We start from the raw sequence: 13,924 nt of genomic DNA, 5'->3' as shown, positions 1-13,924 counted from the left end.
CATAAACTAAGACAAAGAAACAACAGAACAATTTAAAATCAAGACAACATAATTTTACGGTTTGATAAAGAGAAACATTTAATCTAGCCACAGGGGTTGCAAGCCAGTGACTTCTGTGCTGGTCCCAAGCCCGGATAAATAGAGAGGGTTGCGTCAGGAAGGGCATCCGGCGTAAAAATTGCCAAAATAACCATGCGAATCATTCACAAGACTTTCATACCGGATCGGTCGAGGCCCGGGTTAACAACGACCGCCACCGATGCTGTTAACCTACAGGGTGCCGGTGGAAATTTGACTACTGTTGGTCGAAGAAAGAGGGGAGGCAGAAGGATTCGTGGCCAGAGAGAGAAGGGAAAAGGCAGGAGCATAGGTTTGAGAATAGGGACTCTTAACGTTGGTACGATGACAGGGAAAGGCAGAGAGCTGGCAGACATGATGGAGAGAAGAAAGGTAGATGTTCTGTGTGTGCAGGAGACAAGGTGGAAGGGCAGCAAGGCATGTAGTATCGGAGGAGGATACAAACTGTTCTATCATGGTGTTGATAGGAAGAGAAACGGGGTAGGAGTGATTCTGAAGGGAGAGTTTGTGAACAATGTTCTAGAGGTGAAAAGAGTCTCAGACAGGGTGATGAGCGTAAAGCTAGAAATTGAAGGGGTGATGATGAATGTAGTCAGTGGGTATGCGCCACAGGTTGGCTGTGAGTTAGAAGAGAAGGAGAGATTCTGGAGTGAGTTTGATGAGGTCATAGAGAGTATCCCCAGAGGAGAGAGAGTTGTTGTTGGAGCAGACTTCAATGGGCATGTTGGTGAGGGCAACAGAGGTGATGAGGAGGTGATGGGCAGGTTTGGTGTGAAGGAAAGGAATCTGGAAGGACAGATGGTGGTGGACTTTGCTAAGAGGATGGAAATGGCTGTAGTCAACACTTACTTCCAGAAGAGAGAGGAACACAGAGTGACATACAAGAGTGGAGGTAGGAGTACGCAGGTGGACTACATCCTATGTAGACGAGGTCATTTGAGAGAGGTTAGTGACTGCAAAGTGGTGGTAGGAGAGAGTGTAGCCAGATAGCACCGCATGGTGGTGTGTAAGATGACTCTGGAGGTCAGGAAGAAGAAGAGAGGGAAGTCAGAGAAGAAGACCAAGTGGTGGAAGTTAAAGAATGAAGAAACTTGTGAGGAATTCAGGCAGAAGTTGAGACAGGTTCTGGGTGGTCAGGATGAGCTTCCAGATGACTGGGAAACTACAGCAGAGGTTATCAGGGAAACAGGTAGGAAGGTGCTAGGTGTGTCATCTGGAAAGAGGAAAGAAGGTAAAGACACTTGGTGGTGGAATGAGGAAGTGCAGGAATGCGTCCAGAGGAAGAAGTTAGCTAGAAGGAAGTGGGATGTAGAAAGGACTGAGGAAAGTAGACAGGAGTACAAGGAAGCACAGCGTAGAGTGAAGAGGGAGGTGGCAAAGGCCAAACAGAAAGCTTACGATGAGCTGTATGACAGGTTGGACACAAAAGAAGGAGAGAAGGACTTGTACAGGCTAGCCAGACAGAGAGATAGAGATGGGAAGGATGTGCAACAGGTAAGGGTGATTAAGGACAGAGATGGAAAGGTGGTAACAACCCAGGAGAGTGTGCAGAAAAGATGGAAGGAGTATTTTGAGGATCTGATGAATGAGGAAAATGACAGGGAAAGAAGGGAGGAAGATGTGGATGTTGTGGAGCAGGAAATAGAAGAGATTGGAAAGGATGAGGTTAGGAAGGCTCTGAAAAGGATGAAGAGTGGAAAGGCTGTTGGTCCAGATGACGTACCTGTGGAGGTGTGGAAGTGTTTAGGAGAGACAGCAGTGGAGTTTCTAACCAGTTTGTTCAATAGGATTCTAGAGAGTGAGAAGATGCCTGAGGAATGGAGGAGAAGTGTTCTGGTTCCGATCTTTAAGAACAAGGGTGACACGCAGAACTGCAGCAACTATAGAGGAATAAAGTTGATGAGCCACACAATGAAGCTGTGGGAAAGAGTAGTGGAAGCCAGGCTTAGGAAGAAGGTGGAGATTTGTGAGCAGCAGTATGGTTTCATGCCCCGTAAGAGCACCACTGACGCCATTTTTGCTTTGAGAATGTTGATGGAAAAGTACAGAGATGGTCAGAAGGAGCTGCATTGTGTCTTTGTAGATTTAGAGAAGGCGTATGACAGGGTGCCGAGGGAGGAGCTGTGGTACTGTATGAGGTTGTCGGGAGTGGCAGAGAAGTACGTCAGAGTAGTTCAGGACATGTATGAGAGAAGTATGACGGTGGTGAGATGTGCTGTATGTCAGACAGAGGAGTTCAAGGTGGAGGTGGGACTACACCAAGGATCAGCTTTGAGTCCCTTCCTGTTTGCTATGCTGATGGACAGGCTGACAGATGAGGTCAGACAGGAATCTCCCTGGACAATGATGTTTGCGGATGACATTGTAATTTGCAGTGAGAGTAGAGAGCAGGTAGAGGAACAGCTGGAGAGGTGGAGGTTTGCTCTGGAAAGAAGAGGCATGAGGGTCAGTCGCAGTAAGACAGAATACATGTGTCTGAACGAGAGGGATCAAGGTAGAAGCGTTAGGTTACAGGGGGCTGAGGTGAAGAAGGTGCAGGAGTTTAAGTACTTGGGGTCAACAGTTCAGTGTGATGGGGAGTGTGGAAAAGAGGTGAAGAGGCGAGTGCAGGCAGGTTGGAGCGGGTGGAGGAAAGTGTCAGGAGTGTTGTGTGACAAAAGAGTGTCAGCAAGACTCAAAGGAAAGGTGTACAAGACAGTGGTGAGACCAGCTCTGCTCTATGGGTTAGAGACTGTAGCAGTGAGAAGGAGACAAGAGGCTGAGATGGAGGTAGCAGAGATGAAGATGTTGAGGTTCTCCTTAGGAGTGACGAGGTTAGACAGAATAAGGAACGAGTACATCAGAGGGACGGCTCACGTTGCCTGTGTTAGCGACAAAGTCAGAGAGGCCAGACTGAGATGGTTTGGACATGTTCAGAGGAGGGATAGTGAGTATATTGGTAGAAGGATGTTGGAGATGGAGCTGCCAGGCAGGAGGGCAAGAGGACGGCCAAAGAGGAGATATATGGATGTCTTAACAGAGGACATGAGGTTGGCTAATGTTAGGGTAGAAGATGCCCATGACAGAGTTAGGTAGAGAAGGATGATTCGCTGTGGCGACCCCTGATGGGAAAAGCCGAAAGAGAAGAAGAAGATAAAGAGAAACATTTACAACACCAGACAGTTCACTGATTCTGTTGGAGGACTGAAGGGTAGAGTCTGTTTCTCTTTAAATCAGTTAAAATATGAATGAAGTCTGGTTCTGACAACTGTTTGTCCTGTAAATAATTAATTTGAATTTACTACATTACCAAAAAACCTTATCAGCTCTTGTTCAATCACAGTTTTACAGCAGCTCAGCTTTGACATTAACAATCTCTTCTGTTCACTGTGTCTTGTTCCAAATGTCATTGAGATGACTTCTGCTGTGATTTGGCTCTATGCAAATAAATGGAATTGAATTGAATTTTCTGTCATTTTTTATTTTCCACTTTGTAGAGTGTAAAACCACAAACCAACCATATTTGATCTTGGAGTTTAAGTGAATGGGAAACTTCTCTCTACAAAGTCAGAGCAATTTTTACACAAGTTCAGCTTTCAGCAGATTCACTGAGCTTCTTCTCATGGAGCCAGAATTAAAGAGTAAGAGAATGAAATATTAGTCAGTTTAATCACAGCAGCATCTGGTGGACGTAAGAGGAACTGCAGCTCAACACACTTTAAGGACAAATCAAGTGTCGTGTGAACAGTAGAAAGTGAGCTGGTGATTGGAGGAAATGTTTGGAGAAGTGGGACAGTGTTTTAGAAAATGTTTTGAATCAACAGATAAAAACTGTCACATGTTGAGTGAGAGAAGAAAACAAAGAGATTCAAAGTGTGGAGAGTTTCCTCCAGAGTGAGACCTCTGTCAGAGTTCAGAGGATCTAAAGCAGAAGTCACCAAAAAACCACAAGAAAATGTTGGAGTCCAGATCAGAGAGCTGATCAACATGTGACATCACACTGTGACATCACTGATCAGCACCCATCAATAGTGAGTGTGTAGACTGTGTGAGAGTCAGGAGGAGTCCGAGTGAAGAAGAAGAAGACAAAGCATCCTCGTGTCTTCATCCATCGTCCATCAGCTCCTTCATGTCCAGTTTGTCTCTGATCCAAAGTCCGATCAGATCAATAATCAAAGATCGATCAACAGACCGATCAAACTGATTGATCAGCCATCAGAGGAGTTGGATCAGTGGAGCTGCTTCTGTTCCTGATGTCCACTGTTTGATCTGTGTCCTGAATTCTGTCTGTAGAGGAGAAAGAGACAGTTAGAAACAGTTAGAGAGGGAGACAGGTAGAGAGAGACAGGTAGAGAGGGAGACAGGTAGAGAGAGAGACAGGTAGAGAGAGAGAGAGGTAGAGGAGAGAGAGACAGTTAGAGAGGGAGACAGGTAGAGAGAGAGACAGGTAGAGAGAGAGAGAGGTAGAGAGAGACAGGTAGAGACTGGAGACAAGTGTCTTAGTTCTGACCTTTGACCTGAAGCAGCACAGTTTTCAGTCTCCAAATGTTCCTGCTGTAAACTCCACAGACGTATTCTCCTGTGTCTCTGACTTTTGGGTTCTTCAGGATCAGACTCAGGTCTCCAGTTTGCAGCAGGTTTCTCTTCATCTCTGTTCTGTCTCTGTAAAACTGGTTCTGTTCCTCAGGCTGATCAGAGCCGTTCTGATATTTATGGACCACAATTGTTGGTTCGGGTTCCTTACGTCTCCACTGCACTTCAGTGTCCTCAGGCAGGTCCCCTGTGGTCCTGAAGGGCAGCTGGACTGACTCCACTCCCTCCTCCACCTCCACCTGTGGGTATGCGCCACAAGTTGGCTGTGAGTTAGAAGAGAAGGAGAGATTCTGGAGTGAGTTTGATGAGGTCATAGAGAGTATCCCCAGAGGAGAGAGAGTTGTTGTTGGAGCAGACTTCAATGGGCATGTTGGTGAGGGCAACAGAGGTGATGAGGAGGTGATGGGCAGGTTTGGTGTGAAGGAAAGGAATCTGGAAGGACAGATGGTGGTGGACTTTGTTAAGAGGATGGAAATGGCTGTAGTCAACACCTACTTCCAGAAGCGAGAGGAACATAGAGTGACATACAGAAGTGGAGGTAGGAGTACGCAGTTGAACTACATCCTATGTAGACGAGGTCATTTGAGAGAGGTTAGTGACTGCAAAGTGGTGGTCGGAGAGAGTGTAGCCAGACAGCACCGCATGGTGGTGTGTAAGATGACTCTGGAGGTCAGGAAGAAGAAGAGAGGGAATACAGAAAAAAAGACCAAGTGGTGGAAGTTAAAGAATCAAGAAACTTGTGAGGAATTCAGGCAGAAGTTGAGACAGGTTCTGGGTGGTCAGGATGAGCTTCCAGATGACTGGGAAACTACAGCAGAGGTTATCAGGGAAACAGGTAGGAAGGTGCTAGGTGTGTCATCTGGAAAGAGGAAAGAAGGTAAAGACACTTGGTGGTAGAATGAGGAAGTACAGGAATGCGTCCAGAGGAAGAGGCTGGCTAGAAGGAAGTGGGATGTAGAAAGGACTGAGGAAAGTAGACAGGAGTACAAGGAAGCGCAGCGTAGAGTGAAGAGGGAGGTGGCAAAGGCCAAACAGAAAGCTTACGATGAGCTGTATGACAGGTTAGACACAAAGGAAGGAGAGAAGGACTTGTACAGGCTAGCCAGACAGAGAGAAAGAGATGGGAAGGATGTGCAACAGATAAGGGTGATTAAGGACAGAGATGGAAAGGTGCTAACAACACAGGAGAGTGTGCAGAAAAGATGGAAGGAGTATTTTGAGGAGCTGATGAACGAGGAAAATGACAGGGAAAGAAGGGAGGAAGATGTGGATGTTGTGGAGCAGGAAATAGCAGAGATTGGAAAGGATGAGGTTAGGAAGGCTCTGAAAAGGATGAAGAGTGGAAAGGCTGTTGGTCCTGATGACGTACCTGTGGAAGTGTGGAAGTGCTTAGGAGAGACAGCAGTGGAGTTTCTAACCAGTTTGTTCAATAGGATTCTAGAGAGTGAGAAGATGCCTGAGGAATGGAGGAGAAGTGTTCTGGTTCCGATCTTTAAGAACAAGGGTGAAACGCAGAACTGCAGCAACTATAAAGGAATAAAGTTGATGAGCCACACAATGAAGCTGTGTGAAAGAGTAGTGGAAGCCAGGCTTAGGAAGAAGGTGGAGATTTGTGAGCAGCAGTATGGTTTCATGCCCCGTAAGAGCACCACTGACGCCATTTTTGCTTTGAGAATGTTGATGGAAAAGTACAGAGATGGTCAGAAGGAGCTGCATTGTGTCTTTGTAGATTTAGAGAAGGCGTATGACAGGGTGCCGAGGGAGGAGCTGTGGTACTGTATGAGGTCGTCGGGAGTGGCAGAGAAGTACGTCAGAGTAGTTCAGGACATGTATGAGAGAAGTATGACGGTGGTGAGATGTGCTGTAGGTCAGACAGAGGAGTTCAAGGTGGAGGTGGGATTACACCAAGGATCAGCTTTGAGTCCCTTCTTGTTTTCTATGTTGATGGACAGGCTGACAGATGAGGTCAGACAGGAATCTCCCTGGACAATGATGTTTGCGGATGACATTGTGATTTGCAGTGAGAGTAGAGAGCAGGTAGAGGAACAGCTGGAGAGGTGGAGGTTTGCTCTGGAAAGAAGAGGCATGAAGGTCAGTCGTAGTAAGACAGAATACATGTGTCTGAACGAGAGGGATCCAGGTAGAAGCGTTAGGTTACAGGGGGCTGAGGTGAAGAAGGTGCAGGAGTTTAAGTACTTGGGGTCAACAGTTCAGTGTGATGGAGAGTGTGGAAAAGAGGTGAAGAGGAGAGTGCAGGCAGGTTGGAGCGGGTGGAGGAAAGTGTCAGGAGTGTTGTGTGACAAAAGAGTGTCAGCAAGACTCAAAGGAAAGGTGTACAAGACAGTGGTGAGACCAGCTCTGCTCTATGGGTTAGAGACGGTAGCAGTGAGAAAGAGACAAGAGGCTGAGATGGAGGTAGCAGAGATGAAGATGTTGAGGTTCTCCTTAGGAGTGACCAGGTTAGACAGAATAAGGAACGAGTACATCAGAGGGACGGCTCACGTTGCCTGTGTTAGCGACAAAGTCAGAGAGGCCAGACTGAGGTGGTTTGGACATGTGCAGAGGAGGGATAGTGAGTATATTGGTAGAAGGATGTTGGAGATGGAGCTGCCAGGCAGGAGGGCAAGAGGACGACCAAAGAGGAGATATATGGATGTCTTAACAGAGGACATGAGGTTGGCTAGTGTTAGGGTAGAAGATGTTCATGATAGAGTTAGGTGGAGAAGGATGATTCGCTGTGGCAACCCCTGATGGGAAAAGCCGAAAGAGAAGAAGAAGATTAATTAACTGACAATGAGCTAAATGTTGTAATTAATATATAAACTGAGCTCCTCTCCTCTCTCCTTTCTCCTCTATCAATTCAAATTCTACCATTTCATGTCATTAACTTTGTGTCTTCTCTCTCTTTTAGTTGTGTTTCCTCCTCTCTGTCTCCCTCTCTCTGTACTTTTCTGCAGGTATCCTCGGCCTGGAGCTGTACATCTCCAGAATCCAGTTCACCTGCCCAATGTTCTTGCTGCTTGTTGTTGTTTTTGTTGCCTGCTGTTCTTTTCTCTCTTCTCTTTCCACTCACCCCAATCGGTCGAGGCAGATGGCCGCCCACTATGAGCCTGGTTCTGCTGGAGGTTTCTTCCTCTAAAGGGAGTTTTTCCTCTCCACTGCTGCCTAAAGCTTGCTCAAATGGGATTGTTGGGTTTTCTCTATAATTTTTTGTTTAATTATTCTCTGTAAGGTCTTAAACCTTAAACACTGTAAAGTGACTTCTGTTGTAAATTGGCGCTATACAAATAAAACAGAATTGAATATAACAACAGTTAACTTAGCATAAAGACTTTAAACTGACCTTCGACCCACAGCAACACTTTTTTCTTCATCAGTTGGTTTCCCTCCCTGTTGTAGACAGTGCAGATGAAGGTTCCTCTGTCTCTGTCTGTGGGGTATTTCAGGGTCAGACTGAAGTCTCCAGGTTTCAGCAGGTTTCTCTTCATCTCTGTTCGACCTCTGTAAAACCGATGCTGTTCTCCAGTCTTGTCAGAGTCTTTCTGATACACATGGACTGTCCTGCCGTCTCTGTCCCTCCACTTTACTTTGACGTCTCCAGGCAGACAAACTGTGGTTTTACAGGGAAGCAGGACAGACTCGGCCCCTGAATCCACCTCCACCTGAAAGACTGAGAGGACAACAAACCACAACATCATCTGGACAGACAGCAGCACTGATGGTATCAGGACCTCACTGTCCCGTGTCCTCTTACATTCCCAGACCTCACTGAGCAATGAGTCAGAAACTAATCCAATGAAAGAATCAGTCAGTAATTAGACGTTACCTGAGAACAGACTCTGAGATTCTCTAGGAAACATTCTGATGAGTTCATAGATCTCTGTTCATCTACAAACGGACCACTTTGTTAACCAGTCCATCCTGATGACCTCTGAACCAGCTGCTGCCTCACACTAAACTAAGAACTACTCAACTCCAATAAATCCTCATCCTCACAAATGAACATTGAACTACTGAGATTTTACTGAGAAAAAGTTTTTCTCCAACAGAGATAAAGACAGAAACGGATCAGTTCCTTCTCTACAGTCATCAGGAACTAATGATCACTGATTCATTCTCAGTGTGGTTCTGATTGGTTCCTCACTCTCAGTCTGTCTTCACAGTCAAGGAGCAACAAGAGGAAAGATGGTAACCATCAGCATTATGGGTAATGTAGTAGTAGTGACGTACCTGACATGAAGTACTGACGGAAATGTACTAAAAGACCCCCAGTAACAAGAAGAAGATCAGCCAGGAGAACCAGGAGAACTTGATAAACATTGGCCCAGAATGGAAATCGTTCTGTGGAGAACATAAAGAACAACATGACCTCTAAACTCCGACCTGTATCTACAGTAGATGTTGTGGTTTGATACTGACCTTTGACCTGCAGCAGGACCTCTGTCACTCTCTTTTCTCCTCTAGCTGCTGTGATGGAGCAGGTGTAGGTTCCACTGTCAGACAGCTGCAGTTTTGTCAGGTTCAGACTGAGGTCTCCAGTTTCCAGAGCGTCAGTCCTCATCGATGTTCGGTCTCTGTAAAGCGGGTTTTGGTTTTTAAGGTCATCACCTTTCTTCTGACGCTGGTGGACGGTTGAAGGACTGAGATCGTAGCGGGTCCACACCACTGTGGGGTCGTCCAGTTCAAAAGTGGGAAACTCACAGGGCAGCAGGAAGTGGTCCCCCTCATCCATGTCCACAGCTGAGGCATGCTGGGAAACTGTGAGGACACACAGACAGAGAGGAACGTATTAGCATCAAACTATACTTAAATAACTTTACTAACACTTTAAACTTTAAAATATTCAAAATGTTCTTATTCTTTAAAGCTCCCTTCAGATTTATATTTATGATATTATTTAATTCAAAATGTATTAATGTTAAATCTTTGTTGCAGCTGATAAATGTGGAGCTAAATTAAACAACTTTAAATACTGACGAGTGATGAATCCATGATAATTATCATACTGTTTGGTTTTTGTATGGAATAAAGGACCTTATGTGCAGATCTTCACTCAGACTCCAGCTCAAATAGTTTTCTATTAAATCAACATTTAGTGTAAAAATCACCATCACATGCTAAACCAAAGTGTATGAATGAAAAAAGTACAGTGGAGCTGCCCTTTAAACTTTCAGATTCCAGGACATTAGATTTTAATTGATTGATTTATTTTATTATTTATTGTAGTATGAGAAATATTAATGGTTATTTATTCTCCTCACTTGTAAGTCGCTTTGGATAAAGTGTCTGCTAAATGAGTAAATGTAATTCTCTGTAACCCGTCAACATCCTACTGAAACATGGAGTCACTGAAACATACACATCATGATTTCAACTGATTTCATCAAACTGCATTAAAATGTCTAGAATGTTTATTTTATAACTTTTTCAAAACATTTCCAGGTCTGGAAAACCAAATTTTCAAATTCCAGTACTTTTCTAGGGTATTTAAGACTTTATGGATCATGTGGGTTTAACAAACTAACGTTAAAAGCAGCAGATACATTTGGTGATATTTGATTTATGGAGATATTATAAATCTCAGTACAGTATATGAACCAGTACAAACAGCAGAGATCCACCCAAACATGCAGCTAAGAGGCAGGGGAAAGAAATACCAGGTCCACTGAAGGTGGTTCTGTGAACAGAGCTGGGATCATCAGATCAGTGTGCAGGCCACTACTAAGGACTTTTTATGACTCTGTGGATGACTCTATCCACTACGCTGTGGTCTGCTGAGGTGCAGGCAGCACAGACAGGGACAGGAAAAGGCAGAACAAGCTGGTCAGGAGGGCCAGTTCTGTCCTGTGCTGTCCACTGGACTCTGTGGAGGAGGTGGATGAGAGGAGGATGTTGGCCAATCTGACATCCATCTTGGACAACACGTCTCATCCAGTGAATCAGACAGTGGAAGCTCTGTGCAGCTCCTTCAGTGGACGACTGATCCACCCTCAGTGTAGGAAGGAGCCGACCGCAGATCTTCATCATTCCCACCGAGTTTAGAACTCAACAGTCTAACAAACTCTAAGAGGACACAAACAAGTTCATTATTAATCTGTCTCATCTCAGGAGTTTGTTATGTTTTATACATGCGATTTATATTTTATGTTTTTGTAAATAACTGTACATTTGTAATATGTTAAATTTTTTTTCACTTTATTTTTCATTCTTTTGCACCTTACTATTGTTTTGTCGTAACAATTCAATTTTCAATAAAGATTTATCTTATCTTAAAATCTCACATCCTATAACATATATCAACTTTTTTTTGGCCAACAAAACACTTTTGATCACGTCTTACTTACAGCCTTAATCTAAACCTACTTCATTTCTAAGCACAATGACACACTTCAGAACAGCTATCTGGTAATAGCTTTGGCTGGGTCAGCCTAATGTTAGGATCACAACTCATTGTTCATCTACTTGAAATTTAAGTAGTCAGTCAAAAAGGACACGTTACACCACCCTTCAGATCTCTGCGGCGGGGGCATGTTGAGTGACGTAGTTGAGTGACGTCAGGTGTACTGTCGGGGGGAGCGGTTTTAGGGGAAGAGAGAGAAGAAGAGGCAGAAAGAGAGTTTCTTCCCGAGCTGTAAAAACTTTACTGTTACAAGTATGCAGCCATTTCCACCACACAGTGTGATAATCCTCTAAAAATGTATTTAAAACTAAAGCATATTTTTACCAGCATCCTCAACCAGTAATGCTGATTAAACTCAGGGCAATAAAATGAGCGGATTATATAAGATATCATAGAAATGTATCTTTTCTATTTTTACTTTTATTACAACACATGAGTTGTGTCTGTAACGGTCTGGTATTATCAGTTAAACTAAACTAAAGACTGAGAGTTGTTAGTTCACTAACAGTGAGGATCCGCCCGAACATGGTGCCGCGAAAGAAACGGTCCAACAGAGATAAATTCACAGTTTGTTACAGTCTGTGGTTCTGTTAATGTTCTTTTCTTTTTATTGTAACATTAATATGTGTAGGTTCAGTTCTTTGTAACCAGAGTTCAGATAATCAGAGTTCTTCTTACCGTACAGGAAAATCAGCATCAATACAAACATCTTCATCTTCTGTAAAAACCTCCACAGAGTCCAGAGTCCTTAAATCCACTTGTCCCTGAACTGACTGCAGATCAGTACCGATATAAATCCACACTAACTGCTCCTCTCTCTACTTTCTCCTCTCGAAGATACCGACCCACTGAAAAGTTTAGATTTAAACAGGAAGTAAGGAGGATCACCTTCACAATAAAAGCTGTAGGAGGAAAGCTCCTTCCAGATGAAGCAAATGCTTTTATTAGAAATGCACGTGACATGTGACAGACATACATGTGAAGTTGCCAGAGGAAACAGTAACATTAAAACTAACATTGTATTGATTAATACAGCTTGAACAGGGGAAAAAAGTAATACTATGCTAATAGTATACTAATACTAGTTATCTAGGCGACTGGGGAAATGTTTTAAATTGTCATACTACTTTTGTGCTTCTTTTGTTTTTTTACTAGCTTTAGATTAAAGATTCAAAGATTAAAAAAAATGTTTTAATAATCTCAGAAGAAAATAGTTAGGAAATTGTTTTGCAGTTGTTGCAGTTGCTCTGAATTTGGACAGAAAGAAAAGGAACCACAACCAGAAAAGATCCACACCAACAGAATAAGTACAGAATAACATAAATACATAAACAACAATAACCTCATGAGATCAAGGCGGCTGCAGACTTTAAAACCAGGTGCTGCAGTTACTCCTCCACTTTCTCATCCCTCCATCTTTACACTATATACTTTTAAAAACAGCGTTTCTCACCAGTCATTTTACAACGCGGACCATGGTCTGGATCTGGAGAGGAGAGATACAGACGACAGAGAGGAGAGATACAGACGACAGAGAGGAGAGATACAGACGACAGAGAGGAGAGAGAGACAGACGACAGAGAGGAGAGATACAGACGACAGAGAGGAGAGAGAGACAGACGACAGAGAGGAGAGAGATACAGACGACAGAGAGGAGAGATACAGACGACAGAGAGGAGAGAGAGACAGACGACAGAGAGGAGAGATACAGACGACAGAGAGGAGAGATACAGACGACAGAGAGGAGAGAGAGACAGACGACAGAGAGGAGAGATACAGACGACAGAGAGGAGAGAGAGACAGACGACAGAGAGGAGAGAGATACAGACGACAGAGAGGAGAGAGAGACAGACGACAGAGAGGAGAGATACAGACGACAGAGAGGAGAGAGAGACAGACGACAGAGAGGAGAGATACAGACGACAGAGGAGAGAGAGATACAGACGACAGAGAGGAGAGATACAGACGACAGAGAGGAGAGAGATACAGACGACAGAGAGGAGAGATACAGACGACAGAGAGGAGAGAGACAGACGACAGAGAGGAGAGAGAGACAGACGACAGAGAGGAGAGATACAGACGACAGAGAGGAGAGAGACAGACGACAGAGAGGAGAGAGAGACAGACGACAGAGAGGAGAGAGATACAGACGACAGAGAGGAGAGAGACAGACGACAGAGAGGAGAGATACAGACAACAGAGAGGAGAGAGATACAGACGACAGAGAGGAGAGATACAGACGACAGAGAGGAGAGATACAGACGACAGAGAGGAGAGATACAGACGACAGAGAGGAGAGAGAGACAGACGACAGAGAGGAGAGATACAGACGACAGAGAGGAGAGATACAGACGACAGAGAGGAGAGAGATACAGACGACAGAGAGGAGAGAGACAGACGACAGAGAGGAGAGATACAGACGACAGAGAGGAGAGAGATACAGACGACAGAGAGGAGAGATACAGACGACAGAGAGGAGAGAGATACAGACGACAGAGAGGAGAGAGATAGAGACGACAGAGAGGAGAGATACAGACGACAGAGAGGAGAGATACAGACGACAGAGAGGAGAGATACAGACGACAGAGAGGAGAGAGAGACAGACGACAGAGAGGAGAGATACAGACGACAGAGAGGAGAGATACAGACGACAGAGAGGAGAGAGATACAGACGACAGAGAGGAGAGATACAGACGACAGAGAGGAGAGAGACAGACGACAGAGAGGAGAGAGAGAAAGACGACAGAGAGGAGAGATACAGACGACAGAGAGGAGAGAGATACAGACGACAGAGAGGAGAGATACAGACGACAGAGAGGAGAGAGATACAGACGACAGAGAGGAGAGAGACAGACGACAGAGAGGAGAGATACA

At 44.6% G+C, this 13,924-nt stretch overlaps 1 protein-coding gene across 2 annotated transcripts in view; it reads right to left on the bottom strand.

Annotated features, from left to right (window-relative positions):
- The window catches only part of LOC113168157, a 102,583-nt gene extending 90,666 nt beyond the window's left edge, over positions 1–11,917 (bottom strand). The window contains exons 1-7 of one of the 2 annotated variants that reach the window (XM_026369162.2): positions 11,729–11,917; positions 9,070–9,408; positions 8,881–8,991; positions 7,994–8,320; positions 5,090–5,095; positions 4,568–4,891; positions 3,159–4,344 (exon numbers count right to left, since the gene is read on the bottom strand). In XM_026369162.2, the coding sequence (XP_026224947.1) occupies positions 4,253–4,344; positions 4,568–4,891; positions 5,090–5,095; positions 7,994–8,320; positions 8,881–8,991; positions 9,070–9,408; positions 11,729–11,765 (1,236 nt within the window). In that variant the 5' untranslated portion in view covers positions 11,766–11,917 and the 3' untranslated portion in view covers positions 3,159–4,252. Of the gene's footprint in view, positions 1–3,158; positions 4,345–4,567; positions 4,892–5,089; positions 5,096–7,993; positions 8,321–8,880; positions 8,992–9,069; positions 9,409–11,728 lie in introns of those variants that run through there. The other variant, XM_033326668.1, reaches the window with a different exon arrangement.
- Between the last annotated feature and the right edge of the window lie 2,007 nt (positions 11,918–13,924).

Source organism: Anabas testudineus, chromosome 18, assembly GCF_900324465.2.
Source record: "Anabas testudineus chromosome 18, fAnaTes1.2, whole genome shotgun sequence".
Classification (NCBI taxonomy): Eukaryota; Metazoa; Chordata; class Actinopteri; order Anabantiformes; family Anabantidae; genus Anabas; species Anabas testudineus.
This window is presented reverse-complemented; position numbering and strand designations above follow the sequence as displayed.